Here is a 20,084-nt window from a genome sequence, read left to right on the forward strand (position 1 = left end):
TGGCTTTGCTTCACATCTAAAGATGTAAGCTTAAGGCCCAACCCTTAATGCTATCCAAAGACATTGAGATGCAGTTGACATGTTGTGTCCTGTAAGCAGGGTTGGAAGTTTCTTCTGAATGGCGATTTTTTTTATTTTTTATTTTTCCCCCAGAATTCTTCCATGGTTTTTCCCGACGGACGAAAAAAACAGTTTCTTTCAGTTTCTTCCGGAAGAAATTGAAATGTTTCACTGGAAAGTTTTTTCTTTTTCTTTTGATGAATATTCTCCTTAAGCCGGCCCAAATCCAGTAATAACCTTGATGTGGTGTTCGATATCAATAAACCCGGTTGGTTTGGGGCATGAATAGATGTTAAAGAAAAAGAAAGCCAGTTGGTGTAATCTGAGTATATAAGAAAGTGTTTTCCTACCTTTTTAAGGCTATTAGTAGAGTTATCCATTCTGTATTAATTACCCAAGTCCCTGATGGGGTTATATCATCTGTGGTAGTAGCACTAGACATCTTCAAGGCATGTGAGTAAATCTAGCAACAGTTCAGCAGACAGGATGAATGAATGGTAGCCTGTGCGCGCAGCTACCATTCATTCGACGGGCATTTGTCCCCGCTCTGACTCCCTGTTTTGACTACGTGCTGCGCTGTACTCGACCAAAATCCCGGACGATTTTGAAATCCCCCCTGGACATTTTTTAAGGTCTGAAAAGTAGGACATGTCCGGGAAAAAGAGGACGTCTGGTCACCCTATTAAAATGAAGCCAAACTTTCGATCGGTTTACCTGATGGGACACCATTTTTTTGTTTCGCTTTTCTAGACTTACACCTGGTCATGCCGTACTTGCTTACTGAATGCCGTGTGTGTAACTTGCGTACAAAACATGACGTAATTCGTGCTTCCCAGAGCCCTAGGCTCTGGTGCTGCCTTGAATCGATAAGAGAATAGTTAAGCAAGCAGTCAAACGGGTACCATAGAATTGGAACACACAGAACCGGTTCTGAACAGGAACCGGTTTTTGATTCCCATCCGTAGTTTTGGGCTTTCCAGATTAACATAGACTCTCAGGATAGTAAGCAAACTAGAAATTTGTTTTAAAGAAGCTCTGTATTATTTTTGACACAAATGGCTAACCTTTAGACTGAAATCTGTAAAAGGAGCTTAACCTTGAGGTTGCTAAGAAGCAGACTTTAAAGGTATTGTGGAGGATTTTCACAAATTTTTTTAAAAGACCCGCTCTCTCTATAAAAAAAAAAAAAAAATGCACAAGCCCATTTCTTCACGTGTATGCTCTGTTTAAAAACTGCTATTCTCATAGCTCATTCAAGCTTACTGTGGCCGAACGTCCGCCCTAACCCATAGCTTTATAGCAAACTCAGTTAGCGGACCATTCAGACAGGTAATCACTGCATTTTGCTCCCTTTTAGTCACATAAACCCTCCTCCACTGCGCGGTCCCTGCACTATCTTTGTTATTAGTCGCCGCTTAATGGCATTTGCAAGGAGATCTCTCCATGCAAAGCATTCTGGGATATATCGACCTGTTCTGCCTCCTTTCATTTCTTTATTTTTTCACATATGACCCTCTGCCTTTTTTTAAATAATCACACATATATGCTGAAAGAATTCATGTGCAGAAAAAGATAGCTAACGGGGTGAGCATGTAGGACGGCCTTACGTAAACATATCACCAGAATGATTGACAATTAAGAGGACCACTTATTTAGGTGATCCACCCGAAATAAAAGATCATCCTCTATACTTTTATACCTGAAAGGAAAATAGTCATTTGTTTCAGGGCAATAGACAAAAATCTTTTTTAATGATGAGTATGAGAGGTAGAATTGAATTTCACCAAATCCAAATATTTCCGTTGTTGTAGAAATACTTTTAATTAGCAGTAATGGTGTTTTTCTGTAGTCTGTTCTGTATTTACCTTAAGCTTGGCTGGTTATAACTGATCCTGAGCGTCCACTGGGTTGTGACTTAGAGTCTTTCTGTCGTTCTTGCAGCACCAGGCAGCATCACTCAGGCATGACAATAAAATGCAGAGCATGAAATTAACTGTGCTTGCTGTTGGAAAAATCAGCACCCTCCATCTTCTCATGGCCCCTCTTCTTCGTTTCCCAGACATTCTCCCTGAATTCTGCACCCAGGCCGTTCTCAGGGTGTTACAGTGACAAAGCTGCATCACGGCGGCAAGCAGCAGCAAGGGCTCAGAGAAATACGTAGCCAACGGCTTAGATTTTTTTTTCTCAATTTGTCGTGTTCCTGTTGGGCTTTGTTAAAATAAATGTATTTTTGATATTATCCGCAGCAGCGGGGCCTGTGCATTAACTGCAGGAGCACTCTTTGAGGGTGGCTTTGCTGCTATAATACTTGTAGCCAAGCCTTATTGACCGTACGGGCTTAAATCTCAGCACAAACACTGTGCAGCCTCTCCCCTCCCCAGTGACAGGCGGAGAGATGAGCCCCAGTGAACTGAGTAACGAGCTAATCATGAGCATCCCAGTAATAAATAGGTCTTGTTCATAGTCCACTAATCCCAGTCATTTAGTCGTGGTGGGGCTGCAGAAATCAATTACTGCAGCTGGAGCTTGATCTCTGCTTTCCAGCTGCACACATGTCCACACCTCTGACTCTAGAGACAGTGAGTGTCATTCTGGATCTGTTTCTAGATTTATTTTGTACATAATAAGCTTGCTTCTTGATTTTCGGTTTCTAATAATGAAGTCATCTACTATTTTTTCTATCTTTTTACTTTAATATTAAGACTACCTTGAGATTTATTGTATAATTGAGTTTGGATCACTCAGACCATCTCTATTGTGAGGATTTATGTCAAATTGATTTAACCAATGTGTTTAATCCATTGACTTTACTCTGAAATACTATCAAAGTGCACAAAGGGAAGAGGAGGGGGTGCTCTCTCAGAAAACAATTTGCCATCTGTGCTTAATGGCATCTGAAGGCCATCCAGCGATAGGCTCCGCGGGGAGCTGGCCTCGAGGTCCCCATGTTTGAACAGAAACACAGTAAATACCAGGAAAAACAAGATCCAGCCTTTTTTAACCTAACATTTAACCATCTGTGGAGGAAAAGTCAGAGGAGTTACACCTGCTTTTCCCTTGCAACAGAAGAGCTGAACCAATGGATAACAATTAGCCAGGTGATTGCGACCTGCCTGCTTGAGAGTTGGCACATTTTCTGCTTCGATGTTATCAAAATTAAGCATTAGTTAAGGAATCCGATGCTTTTTTTAGCTGTCAGTTTGACTAATTTTTGCCATTTCCATTCCCTCAGTTCGCTGCCTTGCTTCCTCGGCCTCAAATCCATCCCATCATGATTCCTGCAGCTGTTTCTTTCCTTCAAATCACCATCTTAGTGCAGAGCATAAGTGTAGAGATACTGTGAGACACTCTGCACCAACCCGTATCTCTCACAAATTAACCCTTGTGTCTCTATCACTAATTGTCCGTTTCCATGGTCTGCGCGTGCGCCGAGGTGGTGGGCGGTGGTGGGTGTCAGCCTATCTGTGAGCAGCGTTCCCCCTCCGGCTCTCAGGGAGCTGCATCGCTATGGTGATGTCATCCTCAAGCTTAGTGCACGCCCTCATTCAGCAAAGCTGACTGATTACTGGAGGAGAGCAGAAAAGAGGAAGAGCAGAGATCGATCTGATGATCGAACCATGAGATGGCATCACTTTGGGTCTGATCAACTTCCAGATTAGTTTTCAGTCATAATCTTCCCCCCTAAAGGCAGACATGATAATGAGATAATCTGCAGCAAACAAGTATTCATGGGAATGAGCTGCAAGGTTCATACAGTTTAATCTCATCATCTGAATATAAAATATTCAATTATTACATTTGAGTTTTTATTCTCTTTGTTTTTTCCATCAGTTTTTTTCAAGTTTCTCTTTCCTAATATATGTAATGTTATTTTGTTCTCACTCTTGTATTTTAACATTTTTTTCGTACAGTTATGTTTACCATCCTTTCAATAAAATGAGGTAGGCTACATTAACTATATCTGACTCTGCTAAGAAGAGATGCAGTCAAACAAATTATTTGTTTTATGGTTCTGACAAGTCTTTTCATTATGCTATTATTTGTGTCATTATTATTTAATATGTACTGTTAAGCTTTTATTTATAATTTTTGTTAAAATAAAAATATTCTTTGTATAAGTTTAATATGTTAATTTGTAAACATAACCTTTATATTTCTACTTTAAACAGTTTTTACAGTTGCATGCTGCAGTCCCTAATAATGGAGGGGTGTAGATGTATATTATACACTGATTTATGATTAAAAATAACTCATTTAAATTTAAAGTAATCACTTCTGATTTAACATCCATTTAGATCAGCATATTTTTCTGTCCTGCATGTACTGTTGAGGATGGTTCCTATGATATATATTCAGTTATTTGTGTGTTTAGTTTTTTTTTTTTGTTCATCAAATTTCTCTTCTTTTATATATTTTATTTTAAAAATCATTTAATCTGTAGATTAATAATCAGATAGCAAAAGTTTCCTTAAAGAAGACTTCTTGTAAAATTAAAGCAAGTGAAACTAAAAGGTTTCGAAATGATGAGTTCTGGCTAGAGAATATGTACAGATTACTTTGATTTTAAATCTTAAATGCAAAATGTTAAAAAAAAAATTGTTGCAATTTTGGTGTAATTGCTGCTCTAAGTAGGTTTCTCTGTCAGCTAAAGACATGTTTAAGACTCTCTATACTCCGTTTAACGATTAATCTATTACTAAATTAGTTGACGATTGTTTCAATAATCTATTAATTATGATTAATCCAATGAATTGTTTCAGCCCTAATTTATATATATGTTAAAGATGAAGCAAATGGTATTTAGTGTGTTTAAACTCAGGTGTTTTTTTTTTCTCAAAATGGAAATGATTTTTTTTTTCATGATTGCAGTTGGGATTTATATGTAGATGTAGTAAATTTCTCTCAAATATTAAAAATGTTTTACAGTAAAATGTCATTGATTTGATTTTTTGAAATACCTTCCTTTCCATTTTTTTGTACTTTGAGAAACATAATTTATTCCAGGCAGTGTTTTTGGTGCTAAAGGAGCGCTCAATACACTCCAGTTTGAGAAGGTGGCCTGCTGTAAATAAATCCAATGCTCTTCTGAGCAAAAAAAGGCTCATCTGGTAATCTCTGGTGACTTGTTTCTGTCATTGCGTTGTCATCATCGGCCAGATGACACTGGTGTCAAACGCTCCTCTGGGAGTCAGCTGTGCATGCGTGTGTGAGTGTGTGTCTGTGGGGGGGTGGGGTTACTGGGGTTAAGGGGAGCTAATTTCACGCCTTTTTATTTGCACGGGTCTCAGGAGACAAACTCTCTATAAGCATTATCACATCCAGCTGGTTCAAATGGGACAGACGGGACGGGACCAACACACACAGGCTTTGTGTTTGTCCCTCTTCTGTCTCACAGTGATGATGCCTTCCAGCATAAGTCACATACATAAAGAAACTATTATCATTTTTCTATTTGTGGAGGAGGAAAGATTTTAGTTAGTATTTGCCCCCTTTGCATAGATTTAAAAATTTCACCCGATCTTAACAAACGAACCTACTTGAATCTTTCCAGATTTTTTATTTATTTTTTCTAACTTGGAACAATTTATTTAAAAATGATAAAAAGAGGTTATGAGTTTTACAAAATCATTTTATTTGGATACTCCCTCTCCTTTTAGGTGCATCGGCGATCAGCAGAGCGTCTTCGAGACTTGTGTTGTGCCAACAGGGGCACCTTCATCAAAGTGGGGCAACACCTCGGTGCTTTGGACTATCTGCTGCCCGAGGAGTACACCTCCACCCTGAAGGTGCTCCACAGCAGAGCTCCTGAGAGCACCATGGAGGAGATTCAGCAGGTCATCAGAGAGGATCTCGGAAAGGAGGTAAAACCAGTTAGATACAGTATACCCTTCAACTGAACAATTGTGGCAAAGATTTGAAGGTTAACTTTTAGCACTAGACACTAAAACAGGAAGTTTCTGCTTGTTTGATCATCAGTCAGTTTTCTTGTTTATCAATAGTGATAAAGAGAGGGATACAGCTTTATAAAACGTATGCTTAAAATGTTCTTTATAATTTAATATTTTTTTCTTCAATCCTATAAGACAATTTGTTGGATTAAAACCCTTATTAAATATAAAGTTTTGTAAAACCAAAGATTAGAAAACTGGGTAAAAATCATAAAACACACCAGACACATTACGGCATGCTTTACTTTTTACTTTTTCTTTAGAAAACTGCTTCTGAAAAGCTAAATTCATATTTTGCTTTATATATATATATATATATATATATATATATATATATATATATATATATATATATACCTGTGGTGAAAATAAAACAGGATTGCTGTGAAAATGAATACTAACCTAAATCTTGACTTTTTACGCTGGATCCTATTGCATGTTTACACCTCCTCTTTACCAATCAGTTTTTCTCAGATTGTGCTATTCAGAAATCCACTTATCAGATCCATACGGATTTGATGTTAAGAAAGCACAGGTTTAAATATAAATTACACTGCAGTTAAAGCAAACTGAGAGTTGCATTAACCAAAGTACTCTGAGGGTTTTATTCTCTGCTAAAGGAAAGCGTGACTTCGAGCTCCCAATTTCCTTTAATGCACTTACATTTGCACTTTTTGGCACTTGAGGCTTCTTTATCACCAGCTCTGATTTGGTGTTAAATGTGCGCTTGTCTGTACATGTGCTCTTTGTGGCTTGCAGGGAAAAAAAGGGCAGATAAAGCAGAGCTGGAGCAGTCTGACATTGTGTCCTTGCTTGGTTTTATAAGCTGAAAAAGCTGTTACAGCTATTGGCACCGAGTGCGGTGTTTGCTCTCAAACCCAGTTGTTATGACAGCCTTTTAGGGCCTGCAGGAGGCCAGGCAATTATTCTGTTATACTCAGATACACAGGTCCTCTCCTAACGCATACTGGGTACTAAAGAAGTGGACTTATTGTGCCCAGTTGAGGAACATCGAATCAGCAACATCGGTAGTAAAGTTAATTGTCTTCCCCCTGCTTTGTAGAAAGGTTGATATAATCTCTGGATGTGAACTGTCAGTAATTGTCAGGTTTGGACTGAACATTTTGTTGTTGCTTCGAAAGAAACCAATTCGCTTCATTGAAGAAACTGATGAAGCCTTTATAGAAATGCATGTTTCACTTAGATTTTTCTATATTTCCATTAAATCAGATGTAACAGTTTCACAACAATTATAAGCTCAACACAATGCAGGGCAGCCTTAACATGTTCATTTTCCTACACTACTCATCTGCCTTGGATCACTTTGGTGTGGTAAGCTTTTACACTGCTGGGTGTCACAGAGGGACATTTTATTTCCTTATGTTCTTTACCATTAAGGTATAGTTGGCGTTAAATCTGGGGAATTTAAACACCATGAACCTACTCTAAACTTGTTAAACTCAATGCCTGAGACATTTTTTGGTTTACAACAGGACACATTTTACTACTGAGGGAGGCTACAGCTTTAGGTACATGAATGAACGGGTGTGCGTGTCCTGGGAGGCACCGATCCACATTTTGGTCTCTTGTAATCCGGATATTATATGCAGATGATGGTACATTTTTCAACACCTAAAGCTTTCTTTTGGTGTATTGGTTGGCTGAATTTACCTCTTAAATTAGGGAGGGGTTCTTCTGTTCAAGAGATTTTTAAACCAACTTAAATTTATTATAGAAATACACTGGATAAATCTGCCACTATGCATTGCGCCCGTTTTCACTAATACCACTTCTAGAATTTTCTTCAATATGGCGACCAGTATTGATATTATCTCTAGTTTGCATCAATGTTGAGCAAAGTGGAATATTAGATTTTTTTTTAGATTATATTGAACTTTATTGTCATTACACAGGTACATGTACAAGGCAACGGAATGCAGTTTAGATCTAACCTGAAGTGCAATAGCAGCAAGTGCAGGATAAATAATGGTTCCATAAATACAGGACATGGAAGAATATGAGAAAGTAACCTCATAAACTCTAATTTCTAGACCCAGTTCAGTAACAAAATTATTTTTGTGAATATCAAAAAAACACTTTTTTGAACATTTATACCTATTTGTATGCTTGGACGATGAGAAGCAAACTAAAATGGATGATAAAAAGAAACTGAGCAAAATGAAAAATGTTCTCATAAATCAATTTTGAAGACCAACTCAAACTGCCTGACTTGTACTGTCATTGACCTTAGAAATCCCTAACAATGAGCATGCAATGACAATGTTGAGGTAAAATTCCCTTTTTATAGGAAGAAACCTCCAGCAGAACCAAGCCCAGTGTGAGCAGCAGAAGGCCTTTCCCACTGAATCCTGGCCCAGGGGCTTTTAATGGAATTAGCTTTCTCCGACAGTGAAAAAGCATGGCTTTTATGTTCAGTGGTCTCTCTGAACTCTGCTGAGATATGGTAGTTGTCCAATGTGGGTGTCCTTGTTTTACTTTGTGATTCTGTTCAAGGTGTACCTGCCTCTTGCAGAAGATTAACACAATTCCCCAGAATTCATGTGAGGATAGGCAATAGATAGATAGATAACATGACATATCTGACTGTAAGAGTCCACAGTCATCGGCACCTGTTCTATGAAAAGGTTGGGTTGGTTATGTGTGTCATAGAGCTATCCAGATAAATAGCTAGACACAAGGTCTTCATTGCAGAACCTTCCAACAAGCATCAAAATATCTTCACAAGTTTACCTTTCTCTTATATTGGGTATTAGAGCCATGTTTACTGAAGGCAAATGGAGATTTCACCATATGATGTTAAAAAAAGAAAAAAAAAAACATTATCGATCAGACCAGGACACCTGTTTTTACTCAGTTGTCCTCTTCTGATTGACATGTACCCGTTGTTGAAATTTTGTATGGTGTACCTGAGCCTGCACGGCCACCCAGTCTACTGCATGGTCGAAGAGGGGGACAGTAGCATAGGATAGAGGAGTTTTTCCTAAAAACAGAGTTGACTAATTTAGCCCCTGCTCTGCTCCATAGCTCACTCTTGTCATTGGGCAAGATAGTTTACCTACTTCACCTACTGATGTTAGGTCAGAGGGCCCGTTGGCGTCTGTGAAGGGCAGTCTTGATTCTGTCGCAGCTGTGGCCTACCACCATCAGTGTGTAACTGTGTGCGTGAATGGCCGTAGGAGCTCAAAAAATAATAAAAAGGAAAAAAAGTCGTAGGGAAGTTGTATTTAAATTTCAAATCATTCTGGCTTAAACATGTATATAAAGGTACTCTTTATCAGACCATATTTTCCCAAAACTCTCCTCCTCCTGCATGTTTCCGCTATCCATAACGTTCCTTGACAGTGTCGTTGCTAAGTACTACTTCGTCCCAATGTAATTTCCCATTGGGAACCTACTAACACCAAGTTGCTAACTGGTTAGCAAGATGCTTCTGGGACACCGGCCACAACCAAACATGCTTGCAAACCTTCCGCCACCATAATCCCTCCCCCTTGATAATCGACCAGTCACATTCACTTTATTAACATGTGTAGTCGGGCACCACTCGGGAGAACTCAGAAGTGCAACTGTTGGAACAGCTGCTTCCCTATGACTTAAAAAAACACAAACAAAAAATGCATGAGGGCGCACCCACGGAGGTATGAGGGTTCAGAAAGAGCCCTGCTCACCCCTTACCTTCTGTCTTGCTGATATTAAAGGCTGGTTCACCTTTATTATCTTGGAGCTAAATTGCCACAAAACAAAGATGCTGCTGGTAAGAACTAAATCAGTTTTAACCAAGACGGACTGTTTCTCTCTTTCAATTTGCAGTTCCACCGTCTCTCCTAAGGTCAAAGTCTGGGTGTCATCCTCTGTAGCTTCTCTCATTCACCTTCCACATCATTAACATTTCCCGTTCTGCATATCTGTATCTGCGAAACATTCATCTTCATCCGTCTTTCTCTGCTCTCTGCTTCTGTTCATGTCTGTAGCCTTCTCACCTCCCTCATTGATTACTGCTTCTCTCTTCTTTTTGGTCTTGATCCGAAATCTCTCCATTAGGTTTAGTTGGTCCAGAATTCAGCTCTTTTACTTACCAAAACACTCATACATCATCAAATCACCTCAGTCCTACAGGAGCTTCACTGACTTCCTGTCAGATTCAGAGTTCAGTTCAAAATCCTCATGTTTGCTTTCAAGCACATCCCTAATCTAGCTCCCCCATAACTCTCAGATCTCTTCAGATTGGTATCTCCTGATACCTCCTGCCTGCCTTATCACCATGGGTAGAAGAGCTTTTTGCCGCTCTCTCCCAAACTCTGGAATTCACTCCCTCTTGATATTCATAATACTGATACTTTACCTTTGTTTGAATCTAAAACTAATATGCGGGTTCTGAAATTCACTTTAAATAAAATGTATTATCATAATTTTTATATATAGAGAGAGAGAAGGAAGCAGTTCTAACATCTAGGCTAATTGATAGTAGCACTTGATTTCTGAACTCTGTATACAGCAGCACACCTGCAGCATCTCCAACATTCAGAAGAACTTCTGTAAAGCTCTCAGAGGAAAAAAAGAAATCACAAATTACAAGTTTCATCTTATATTTTATATCTGTACATTTATTCAAGTCCTCCTCTAATGCAAAACCACTAGATAATATTTTTCTCAGGCTTTTTACAAAAGGTGCTCATTGGGTTTGATTTCTCCTGCTATCTGCATGGGGTCTCATTATCCCTGAAAAGGCAATGATACAAGTCTTGTATGTAGAAAGCAGGGCGAATGGGATGAATCAGCCCTCCTCCCTCCCAAAGTGGCTGGGAAAGAAGCAACGCTGATGAGCTGTACCAGGCAGCTCCGGAGTGGAAGCGTCGGCCGCTCCGGCATCATTTCCTTTTCACCGCACATGTTTCTTTTTTACATCATGGCCTTTTTGTCATGTAGAAGCATTAAGTGCGGTGCGCGCCATTTCCAGCACCATTTGTAGCAACATATGTATTCCCACTGTGCACAGATCTGGCTGCAGCAAACCTGCTGAAAAGCCCAATATGCACAATATGTTTTACTAAACTGAGTCCAGGATGAATGTCACACTTAGCTGCTAATAAAGGCGTGACCTAGGAGAACATGACCACTATATGGCTGTCCAAGTTGGAGTGTGTGGGTGTGAGGACATCTGTGGCGTTTCAGGAAGTGGAGGAGGAATGTTGTTCCCAAACTGATAAAAATCCCAAATAAGCCACCAAATGAAACCATACACCTACGTAGGAGGATTGTTTTGGAGATACCCTGATCATACCCGCAAAATATTTGAATTATCTTAACTTTTTTACTATCTATGATCATTTTGCATCATATGGGAGAGATCAATAAGTTATTTATTAATCCAAAAATCCAAATATGACTCACAGAAATGCAATGCAAACTAATGCATTCTGCACTTATTTTTTATTTTGCTATTCTTTGCATAAATTATATTTGGATGAATTTTCTCAGGAATCTTCTGGCAATATAGGAAGCCTACTTAAGTATTTGATATTTAAGACCTAGGAAAGTCAATGTGGCTGTTTTCATTATACACCAATGCAGGTCAACAAGGGTGTGGATATTTGTCTGTATGACTTTGAGGTTTACATTAAGATTCCTTGAAAGGGCTGTTAGTTTCCAACTTCTGCAGAGCAATCTCTCCTTCCTGCCTCCGTTTTTCTCTGCTCTGTAATGATTTATGTATTTTCAGCCAGCTGGGGCTGTGGCTCACTGCCAGCAGCCAAACTGGCCACCTTTCCTCAGTGACACAGACACCGATGTGTTTCCATCCAACTGTGAGGCCTCGGGGGCCATTTTATTTGTGCCATAACTCATTTCAGGGAACGTATGTCACTGAGGGTCTGCCCCATGGGAGCAGGGCCTGATTGCATGCATTACCATGTTTATTAACTCCAAAGCCGAGTTCAACATGAGTGTTGAGTGTATGGCAGAGAGCTGCAAATATTCATAGTATTCCATCCTCTCTTAGATTAAGTTGATGTTAGTTTTATAATTCTGTCTGATTTAATTTTGCTGGGATTTCCGAGAGCTCAGGCTGCTGCTTAAAATGATGGGCTCATCTGAGAAATTACACGTTTTCTTAAACCATGAAAGGACTTTTGGCGTGTCAGATCCCTCCGGATTGTTGATGTTGTCCTGTGTAGACACTGGTGGGTGCAGACAATTTCATTCCATTTAGCGTATTTGCATAATGAATAGCTCAGCTGAGGCCGCACAGCAGCTCCTGCTGGATGTATAATTTAATATCTGGTGGCATCTTCTGCAGGGCTCATGTTCTGTCTGTACCTGACGGGCCAACATTGTGTTCAAATTAGCCTCTTTTCATGTTACCAAACAGCAGGGGAATCTTCTCTCTTTATGGATTGTTTTGAAACAGGACAACGAAATATAAGTTTGTTTTAAGACTTTAGCACAGGTTCCTCTAGCAGCATTTTTTGCTAAGTTATAAAGAACAATGCATCCAGTGAAGAACACTGAATTTCTTTAAACATTCTTTTTCCACAGCTAAGATGACACAAAATTTATATTTTTAAATGTTGTAATATATGACTATAAAAGCAAACAAAAAACATGAAAGGAGTGTAAAACTAATCGAAAGAAAAACAAAAGTGCAAAACAGATTTAAACTAAAAAAGAGAATCTGAAAAGTATTTTTAACCAATCAGTCTGATCTCATACTTCACTATGCTACTAAAGATCTGATTCACAGATTTAAGTTTAAGCCACATATTTGTCATATATTACTGGCCTACTACATTTACTGCCTCCTTAGCAAATAACCAAGCTCTGACGAGGCCTCTGAATAAACCAATTATTTGAATTAATTGATTTAAATCAGTACACCATCTTAACATACAAACCATATCACTGAAGACTGGCTTTGGACACCAGTGATTTCTTGAACACTCCTATCAACATACCCAAATATCTCTTTGGGACTCTGTACAAGTTCCCTGATTCCACACATGACTTCATTTAAAAACTTTTAGTGTAAAATTAAGTTGGGGGCAGGAGGGCCTTTTCCAGTTATTTGCTTGATTCGACACTAAAGTACTACAAGAGGAAGCCTGAAGACTAAAAGCAATTAAAATAATAATCTAGAGTTTGATACGACCATTAACCAAATACTAACCCACAACATAGAAGTCTAAGCAAAAACACCCTGGGAAAGAAATAAAGATGCCTTTTGTATTGCTTAAACAAAACCTGGTTGATAAAACAGACGGAAACTTACTGTTTTGGTAAATGGCCTGTACTTATATAGCTCTTCTTTTTTCAAATCAGGAGACGACCAAAATGCTTTAAACTACATTCAGTCATTCACGCATACACTCGCTCACTGATGGTGGCAAACTACATTGTAGCCACAGCTACCCTGGGGCTCGCTGACAGAAGCAAGGCTGCCATACACTGGGGCCACGGGGCCCTCTGACCACCATCAGCAGGCAATGCAGGTGAAGTGCCTAGCCCAAGGACACTGAAAGACAGAGTTTGAACCGTCAACCCTCCGATAGCAGGGCAAACTCACTGTCGCCCCAAACCTACTGTTTAACTAAGACACATTCTACCTAACTACCCAGCTCTCATCCTTTATTTTGGCTTTGTTTCTTGAATTGATATAACAGGAAAACTTATTTCTATCTATATCTATGTCTATTTTCTTCTCTTTTTTCTCTTCATAGATTCAGTCAAAACTAGAAGCTAAAGACAGCCCAACAAACCATTTTTGGAAAATATGAGCATTTACAGTTACTGCAGTTCAAAAAATTGGAAACATAATCTGCTGTTATACATTTGGGATGTTGTTTCCAAATACATTGTTAGTCACAATATGTCCTTAGGATGCATTTAACTGTTAACATTGTTGTATATGTCAGTAAGTAGTTGCTGCAGGCCTTAGGGAAAACAATTTTCTTGAGGCTGTATGTAGCGTTTTGCTTTAACTGAACAGATTTGTCTCCATGAAGCAGGAAAGCTTGGGGGCAATTCTCAGATTCCCAAGTACACAATAAGTCGTTTCTAATAACCAAATGTCCCTGGGGAAGTCTGTTTAACCTTCAAACCTACACACTAATTACTGTGTGTGTTCTGGGAGTCCACAGAGAGCAGTGGAAGCTAATGAGGGACCACCTATGCTCTGAGGACAAACTGGGGGCTGAATGCTGTGATACAGACATGCTGGTGGACTGAGGGGATCAGACAGCAGCCTCTGATCTCTACACTCATGGTTTCCTCTATAGATGGTGGCGTTTCATTGGGCAACACACCTCCTTCTGAACTTTAACTAGACCTGCAACAATGAAAACATGAATGGGATTACACATTAATATACACACAATATGGGTAGCTAATCTTGTTTAATGCCCATCCCCCTATTACAGATATTTCAAGAGGAAAAGCCTAAGTTGCATATTTTAGAAAAATCTATTTTTTAACTATTGCATTGGCATTTTCATTACCAGACTGGGAGTTAAAATGTTTGCATTTTTTTGTTCTCCTGCAGCTTTCGGAGTTGTTTGTTTCATTTGAGGAAAAGCCTCAGGGTGCAGCGTCTTTAGCGCAGGTCCACAAAGCAGTCCTGCATGATGGCAGAACTGTAGCCATCAAGGTCCAGCACCCAAAAGTTCAACGACAAAGCTCCAAGGATATAATGGTGATTGAGGTGAGAATTGCTGTTTTATATCTGTCTGTGCACACCTGCATGTCAAAACTATATAGCCATGCATTCTGTATCTGTGTAAACTTTACCATGTTCGATTTACAAAGGATTGCAGACAATAAAGTCTCATGTTCATAACAAAACAGAACTACACTTGGGAAAATAACCATGCATACACATGTAAGGATAATCTAGATTCATCAGCTTAATTTACATACATGTTTATAGAAAAAATTGCAGGGGTTGGAGAACCTGGAAACAACTCACATGCACAGTGTGAGCTTGCCAGCTTTAGACAAAAAGCCTCCAAAAATACTTTGTGTAGGTATAAGGTGCTAATCTTAAGACCCTGTGCAGTCCAACAATGGGTATGCTTCTTTTACAGCATGTTTTTATGAACTAAAACAGGGTTAAGAGTTTTTACCTTGTAGTATCCTTTATATACTAATAACAATGCGTTAAATACAATACAATTCAATTCAATTCAGTTTATTTATATAGCGCCAAATTCACAACACGTCATCTCAAGGCACTTTACAGTTCAACCAGATCATACAGTCAAATTTATACAAAGTTTTCTATCTAAGGAAAACCAGTTGATTGCATTGACTCAAATACAATCCCTCACACTAAGCATGCTTGTAGCGACAGTGGAGAGGAAAAACTCCCTTTTAACAGGAAGAAACCTCCAGCAGAACCAGGCTCAGTGTGAGCGGCCATCTGCTGAGGCTGACTGGGGTTCAAGGAGACAGAAGCAGAGACACAAAAAGCAGCTTTAAAAGGCGGCCCTGTCCAGGAAACACACAGCCAGGCAGACGAGCTCCGAGCCGGCTCCCATGTCAGAGGACGAAGAGAGCACATCCACTCAGTCACGGTCACATACACATATTTTTCAACTAAAGATGTCTGAAGAATTGACTGTCTTCAGAAGAAAAACATTCTTTAAGAGATATAGACCTTCAAAAAAGGCGAAAGCAAATGTGGAATGAGCATACATTTATCACAAGTATTTACCTTCAAATTGCACAGAATATTTTAGCATCTTGCCAAGATTAGCTAGTTAGCCTGGAATCTATTTTAAGAGATTTGCTGCTATTATTTTTACCGTGCCAATTCTCTTTAAAACAGAATTAAGTTACTGATAATTATGGACAGCATCTTTTAGTTTCACCACATAATTTTGGTGGGATGTTTTGCACCTGTGCTTAATTTTCCATAGAACCTTTAACTTAAGGTCAAATTTTTGGCTTCAGTTAAAAATCTATGGATTATTAAAAAATGTCTTGTGACTATAAAGAGATATGAATTCCAGTATAACTGCCATAAATTCATCAAAGCTATAGCTTTAGAACAAAACTGAGGTCTATTTTTTTATTATTTTATAAATACCGTAAATTCTCTAATATAGGCCCGGGCCTTTATTTCACTCAAGTGCATCGCGGTCCAGGCCTTTATTGGATAGAGGCCAGAATTAGAGACAGGCCTCTATTGCTATTTGAGCAAAACAGACTACCAGTGGAATGAATAAAAATGAGATTTTGTGTCTATTTGAACCTATAAAACACTAGGTTCATTTATTGAAAAAGTACAGTTACCATGTCTCGCTTGGTTTGAAGTAAAAAAAAAAAAAAAATCCTCCAATTCTGTTTAATTCTCCTCCTCAGTTTTTCTCCTCCTCTTCATCTCTCCCTTTAATCTCCTCATCACTCGCGCTCCTCCTGTTCTGCTGCGTGTCTGTTCTCTTCCTCGCGCAGACGGGCAGCAGTCAGGGCCTGTCATCCAGCTGCGCAGGGCTGTGGTACTTGTATGTTACTTACTACCACAAGTATAATGTTGAGGTATGCCCAGAAAAAACGTTTATAGCCCCGGTATTAGAGACCGGCCATTATTTACCTCCTCTGACAGCGAGACCGGCCATTATTAGAGACCCGGCCGCTATTGGAATACAGGCCAATATTAGAGAATTTACGGTATGTTAAGTATCATTGTGCGGAGTGAGTATTTCATTACAATACTAACTTGAAACATGTGCTGTAAAACCATATTGAGTTCATCTGTGTCTGTTTTATTTTGAAGGTGTTGTTGAAGGCAGTCCATTGGCTCTTCCCAGACTTTGCCTTCATGTGGTTGGTAGAGGAAGCCAAGAAAAACATGCCACTGGAGCTGGACTTCCTTAACGAGGGACACAATGCAGAAAAGGTGGCTAAAATGCTGTCCCACTTCCCTTTTCTCAAGGTACTCACATTTTAGTACTGTTCTCCTCCAGTGCTTTTTTTTATAGCGAGGAACTTGTGATTCTTCAGCATGCTTGTTTTAATTCCTACACTGTCTGTCTGAATTTAAAATCAGAGTGTTAGTAATGTTGCTGTCTGCCGTTAATAGAGGTCAGAATCCTCCTTTGTGTTACTCGTCAGCTCTTCTACATTCTACCAATGCTGAATCATATTTCCATTACTAGATAGAGATAGACTTGATGTCATTATGGTTTCATTTCCTGATGTCGTTTTCCTTTATATGTCAGTAAGAGTGATTTTATTAGCTTTTATGAACGCAAATTAACTTATTCTGACTCTTCTAGCCTGAGTTTTTTTCTGTTTTTGGATCTGAAACGCTTAAACAGTCTTTATTGGCAAGTCGCTGATTTTTAATCTTCAGATTTCAACTGCATGATTTGGTTTTGATAGAGTAATAACCCTTTAAACATTAAATATAATGTCATATAAAAATCTCAATGCAGTTTTAAAATTATTATAGAAAAAACTATTCAAACAAACTGACTGTTTCTCAGTCCTGCTCCTACTGATACATTTAATGCTGGGTATACACTGTGTTAAAATGTTAATATATGAACTGTTTGAGTTTTTTGGGTGATTTTTGTGAAAATGTTTTACTTTCGTATTTAAAATGGGCACAGGAGGTGACATGACATGGGACTATTTAGCTTTACAGAAGTAAATGGGGGATACCAATGCTAATTCAGACAACATAGAGACTTTAATGTGGACAACTTTCCGTGTGATGGACCCTAACCCTATAATTATGAGCATGTTGCTCATCAAAGAGAGGAAAGAGACCAGGGGAGAATTAATGGCCAAAGGAGACAGGAGTGAGTTGTGGTGTGAGAGCCTCTAGCCTTGGTCAGCTGTAGCCTTGCCCTGATCATTCTCCCTGGCAGGCTTTACCAAAGTACCACTGTCCGACTCCTTTCCAGCAGTAGCCTCTCCCCTGCATTCAGCATACTGTCTTCCTGGCTGACTTATCCAATCTCCGGCTATGTTCCTTCAATCCTCCACAGTTAGCCTAGCTAGCCTTGGTCAGCTGTAGCCTTTGCCCGTCCTGGTGTTGTTTCCCAGGCAGGCTTCTCCGATCTACCGCTGTGCTCCTCTGCTTTCCTCTTGAGCTGCCTTATCTTCCCACTCTTGTGTCCTGTCTGCCCAGCGGGCTCCTCCATTGTACCGCACTGGTTCCTTAGCTCCAGAGGAGAGCACAATTGGACGCCTCATCCCACTTATGTTGCTCTCTCTCCTGGTGTTCTCATACTGATTCCCCACTGCTTCTGTCTGAGCTTAGAATCCTGTCTCCCCTTCCTGCTGTTGTTCAGGTGATTCTTCCCACTGTTTTGGGCACTCTGACCAAAACAAACATGGACCAAGCATAGGACACGTGCATCCGCCCAGAGAAAAACTCATCAACAATGCAATGACAGATGATTAAAATTGGTTGTCTTCTTGATGATTGGCAGGATGCCAGTTGTGGCAGATCACATGAAAATTGGCCGATTAACCAAGCATGACTCACTGAAAGAGTGAAGTCTAATTCATGTGATTCAAAAAAAAAAAAACTGACCTATGAATCCCTATGTGTTGATGTATCCAACCAAAGGTCTCTCAACTGGTCCTTTTTACCATTTCACCTTTTGTATCACTGTTGCTAGAGTATAAACAGGTATTTAAAGTACATAAACAGTCAACTTATATTAAAGTAAGGAAAACCCTGCTTATTGATCTATCCACTATTGGGGCTAGTCAGCCGTAGATTTCAGAGGGTTATGCTTTTCCATTCTGGGACTGTGATAATGAATCTGATTGAAAATGTATTATTTATATAAAAAATATAATTCAATAAGGTTAACTGGAGTATACATAATCTAAAACATACTGAAAGGACAACTAGAAAAAGTAGTTTAGCTAAGACTGTACAAAACATATATACATTTTGCATTTAAACTGAAAAACCTTTGTTGCAGTTACCATCATTGCGAAGAAGTTTTATCTTCAGCCATTACAAATACTGTAAAAAATCTCCAATAAAGCACATTTTGTAGTCTGATTAATAATCTGTTAAATGAATAAAATAGCCAACATATTAATTAATGAGCAAATTAATTAGCCACACTCCTATTTCATTGCTTATTTCAAATGTTTTAAGGTTAATGATGGTATTGCAGCCCTGTTGCCATCTCTTTAAATTCTCCAACAACTGTCAGCAGGTCTGTCCCACAGCTGTACCTCTGTAATCAACTATGCTTTCAGCAAGTGTGTGGTATATTGCTTTCCGTTGTGTTGATGAGAATATTTTATGGTAATCCCTGGAAAAAATAAGATGATATTAAAGACATTCTGGCTTTTCTACAATGAAACTGCAGTATGGGATTGTGACCATACAGTGTGGAGTAGCATTTAAAACTGGCAAAGGTTTTTATTAAAGCAATTTCCTGTCTGTGTGGATTTATTACCCATTGATGAATGATGGTTGGAGCCTGACACCCATTCTCCGTTTACTAGCCCTAAAATTCTTCTATTCAATTATTTTTGGGAACTTCTTACAGCATGAAATGCCAGAACATATATTTACAAATAAATTAGCTGATAAGGCAAAGCATGGAATATCTTTATGGCAGGCTTTATATAGCCTGCCATGAAGTCAGTATCAGAATCAAATGTGTTGTGATTTTATTGCACATTTTTAGATTACTACTTTTTATAATTGTAAGATTAGATCTCAGATTTCTGTTTGTTTAAAATTTCAACAAAGGATTTAAGATTTAGGAGGTACTAATCATATTTTTGTCTCATTTACCTTTTTCTCACTTTTCTTCAGGTTCCCATGATTTACTGGGATCTATCCACAAAAAGAATTCTGACCATGGAGTTTTTAGAGGGAGGGCAAGTCAATGACAGAGAATACATGAAGAAACACAACATCAACGTCAATGAGGTATGCCTTTTGGCTGTACGGGTGGTGGTTAAAAGTTTGATATGAAAGAAGAATCATAAAGTCATATCCTAACTATAACTGATGTTCAGCCATACAGTAAAAGCCGCAGCTATGGGTCAAACAAATTGCTGCTGCAGTTCTATTGACTC

General features: G+C 38.9%; 1 protein-coding gene across 1 annotated transcript in view; it reads left to right on the forward strand.

Moving 5' to 3' along the window:
- adck1 (aarF domain containing kinase 1) overlaps positions 1 to 20,084 on the forward strand; it is a 68,072-nt gene that overhangs the window by 28,388 nt on the left and 19,600 nt on the right. Inside the window, exons 5-8 of the mRNA XM_038290670.1 lie at positions 5,718 to 5,921; positions 14,563 to 14,721; positions 16,795 to 16,953; positions 19,819 to 19,935. Of these exons, the coding sequence (XP_038146598.1) occupies positions 5,718 to 5,921; positions 14,563 to 14,721; positions 16,795 to 16,953; positions 19,819 to 19,935 (639 nt within the window). The remainder of the gene's footprint in view (positions 1 to 5,717; positions 5,922 to 14,562; positions 14,722 to 16,794; positions 16,954 to 19,818; positions 19,936 to 20,084) is intronic.

The sequence above is a fragment of the Cyprinodon tularosa genome, unplaced genomic scaffold (genome assembly GCF_016077235.1).
Source record: "Cyprinodon tularosa strain WSP-4 unplaced genomic scaffold, ASM1607723v1 ctg286, whole genome shotgun sequence".
Taxonomy (NCBI): Eukaryota; Metazoa; Chordata; class Actinopteri; order Cyprinodontiformes; family Cyprinodontidae; genus Cyprinodon; species Cyprinodon tularosa.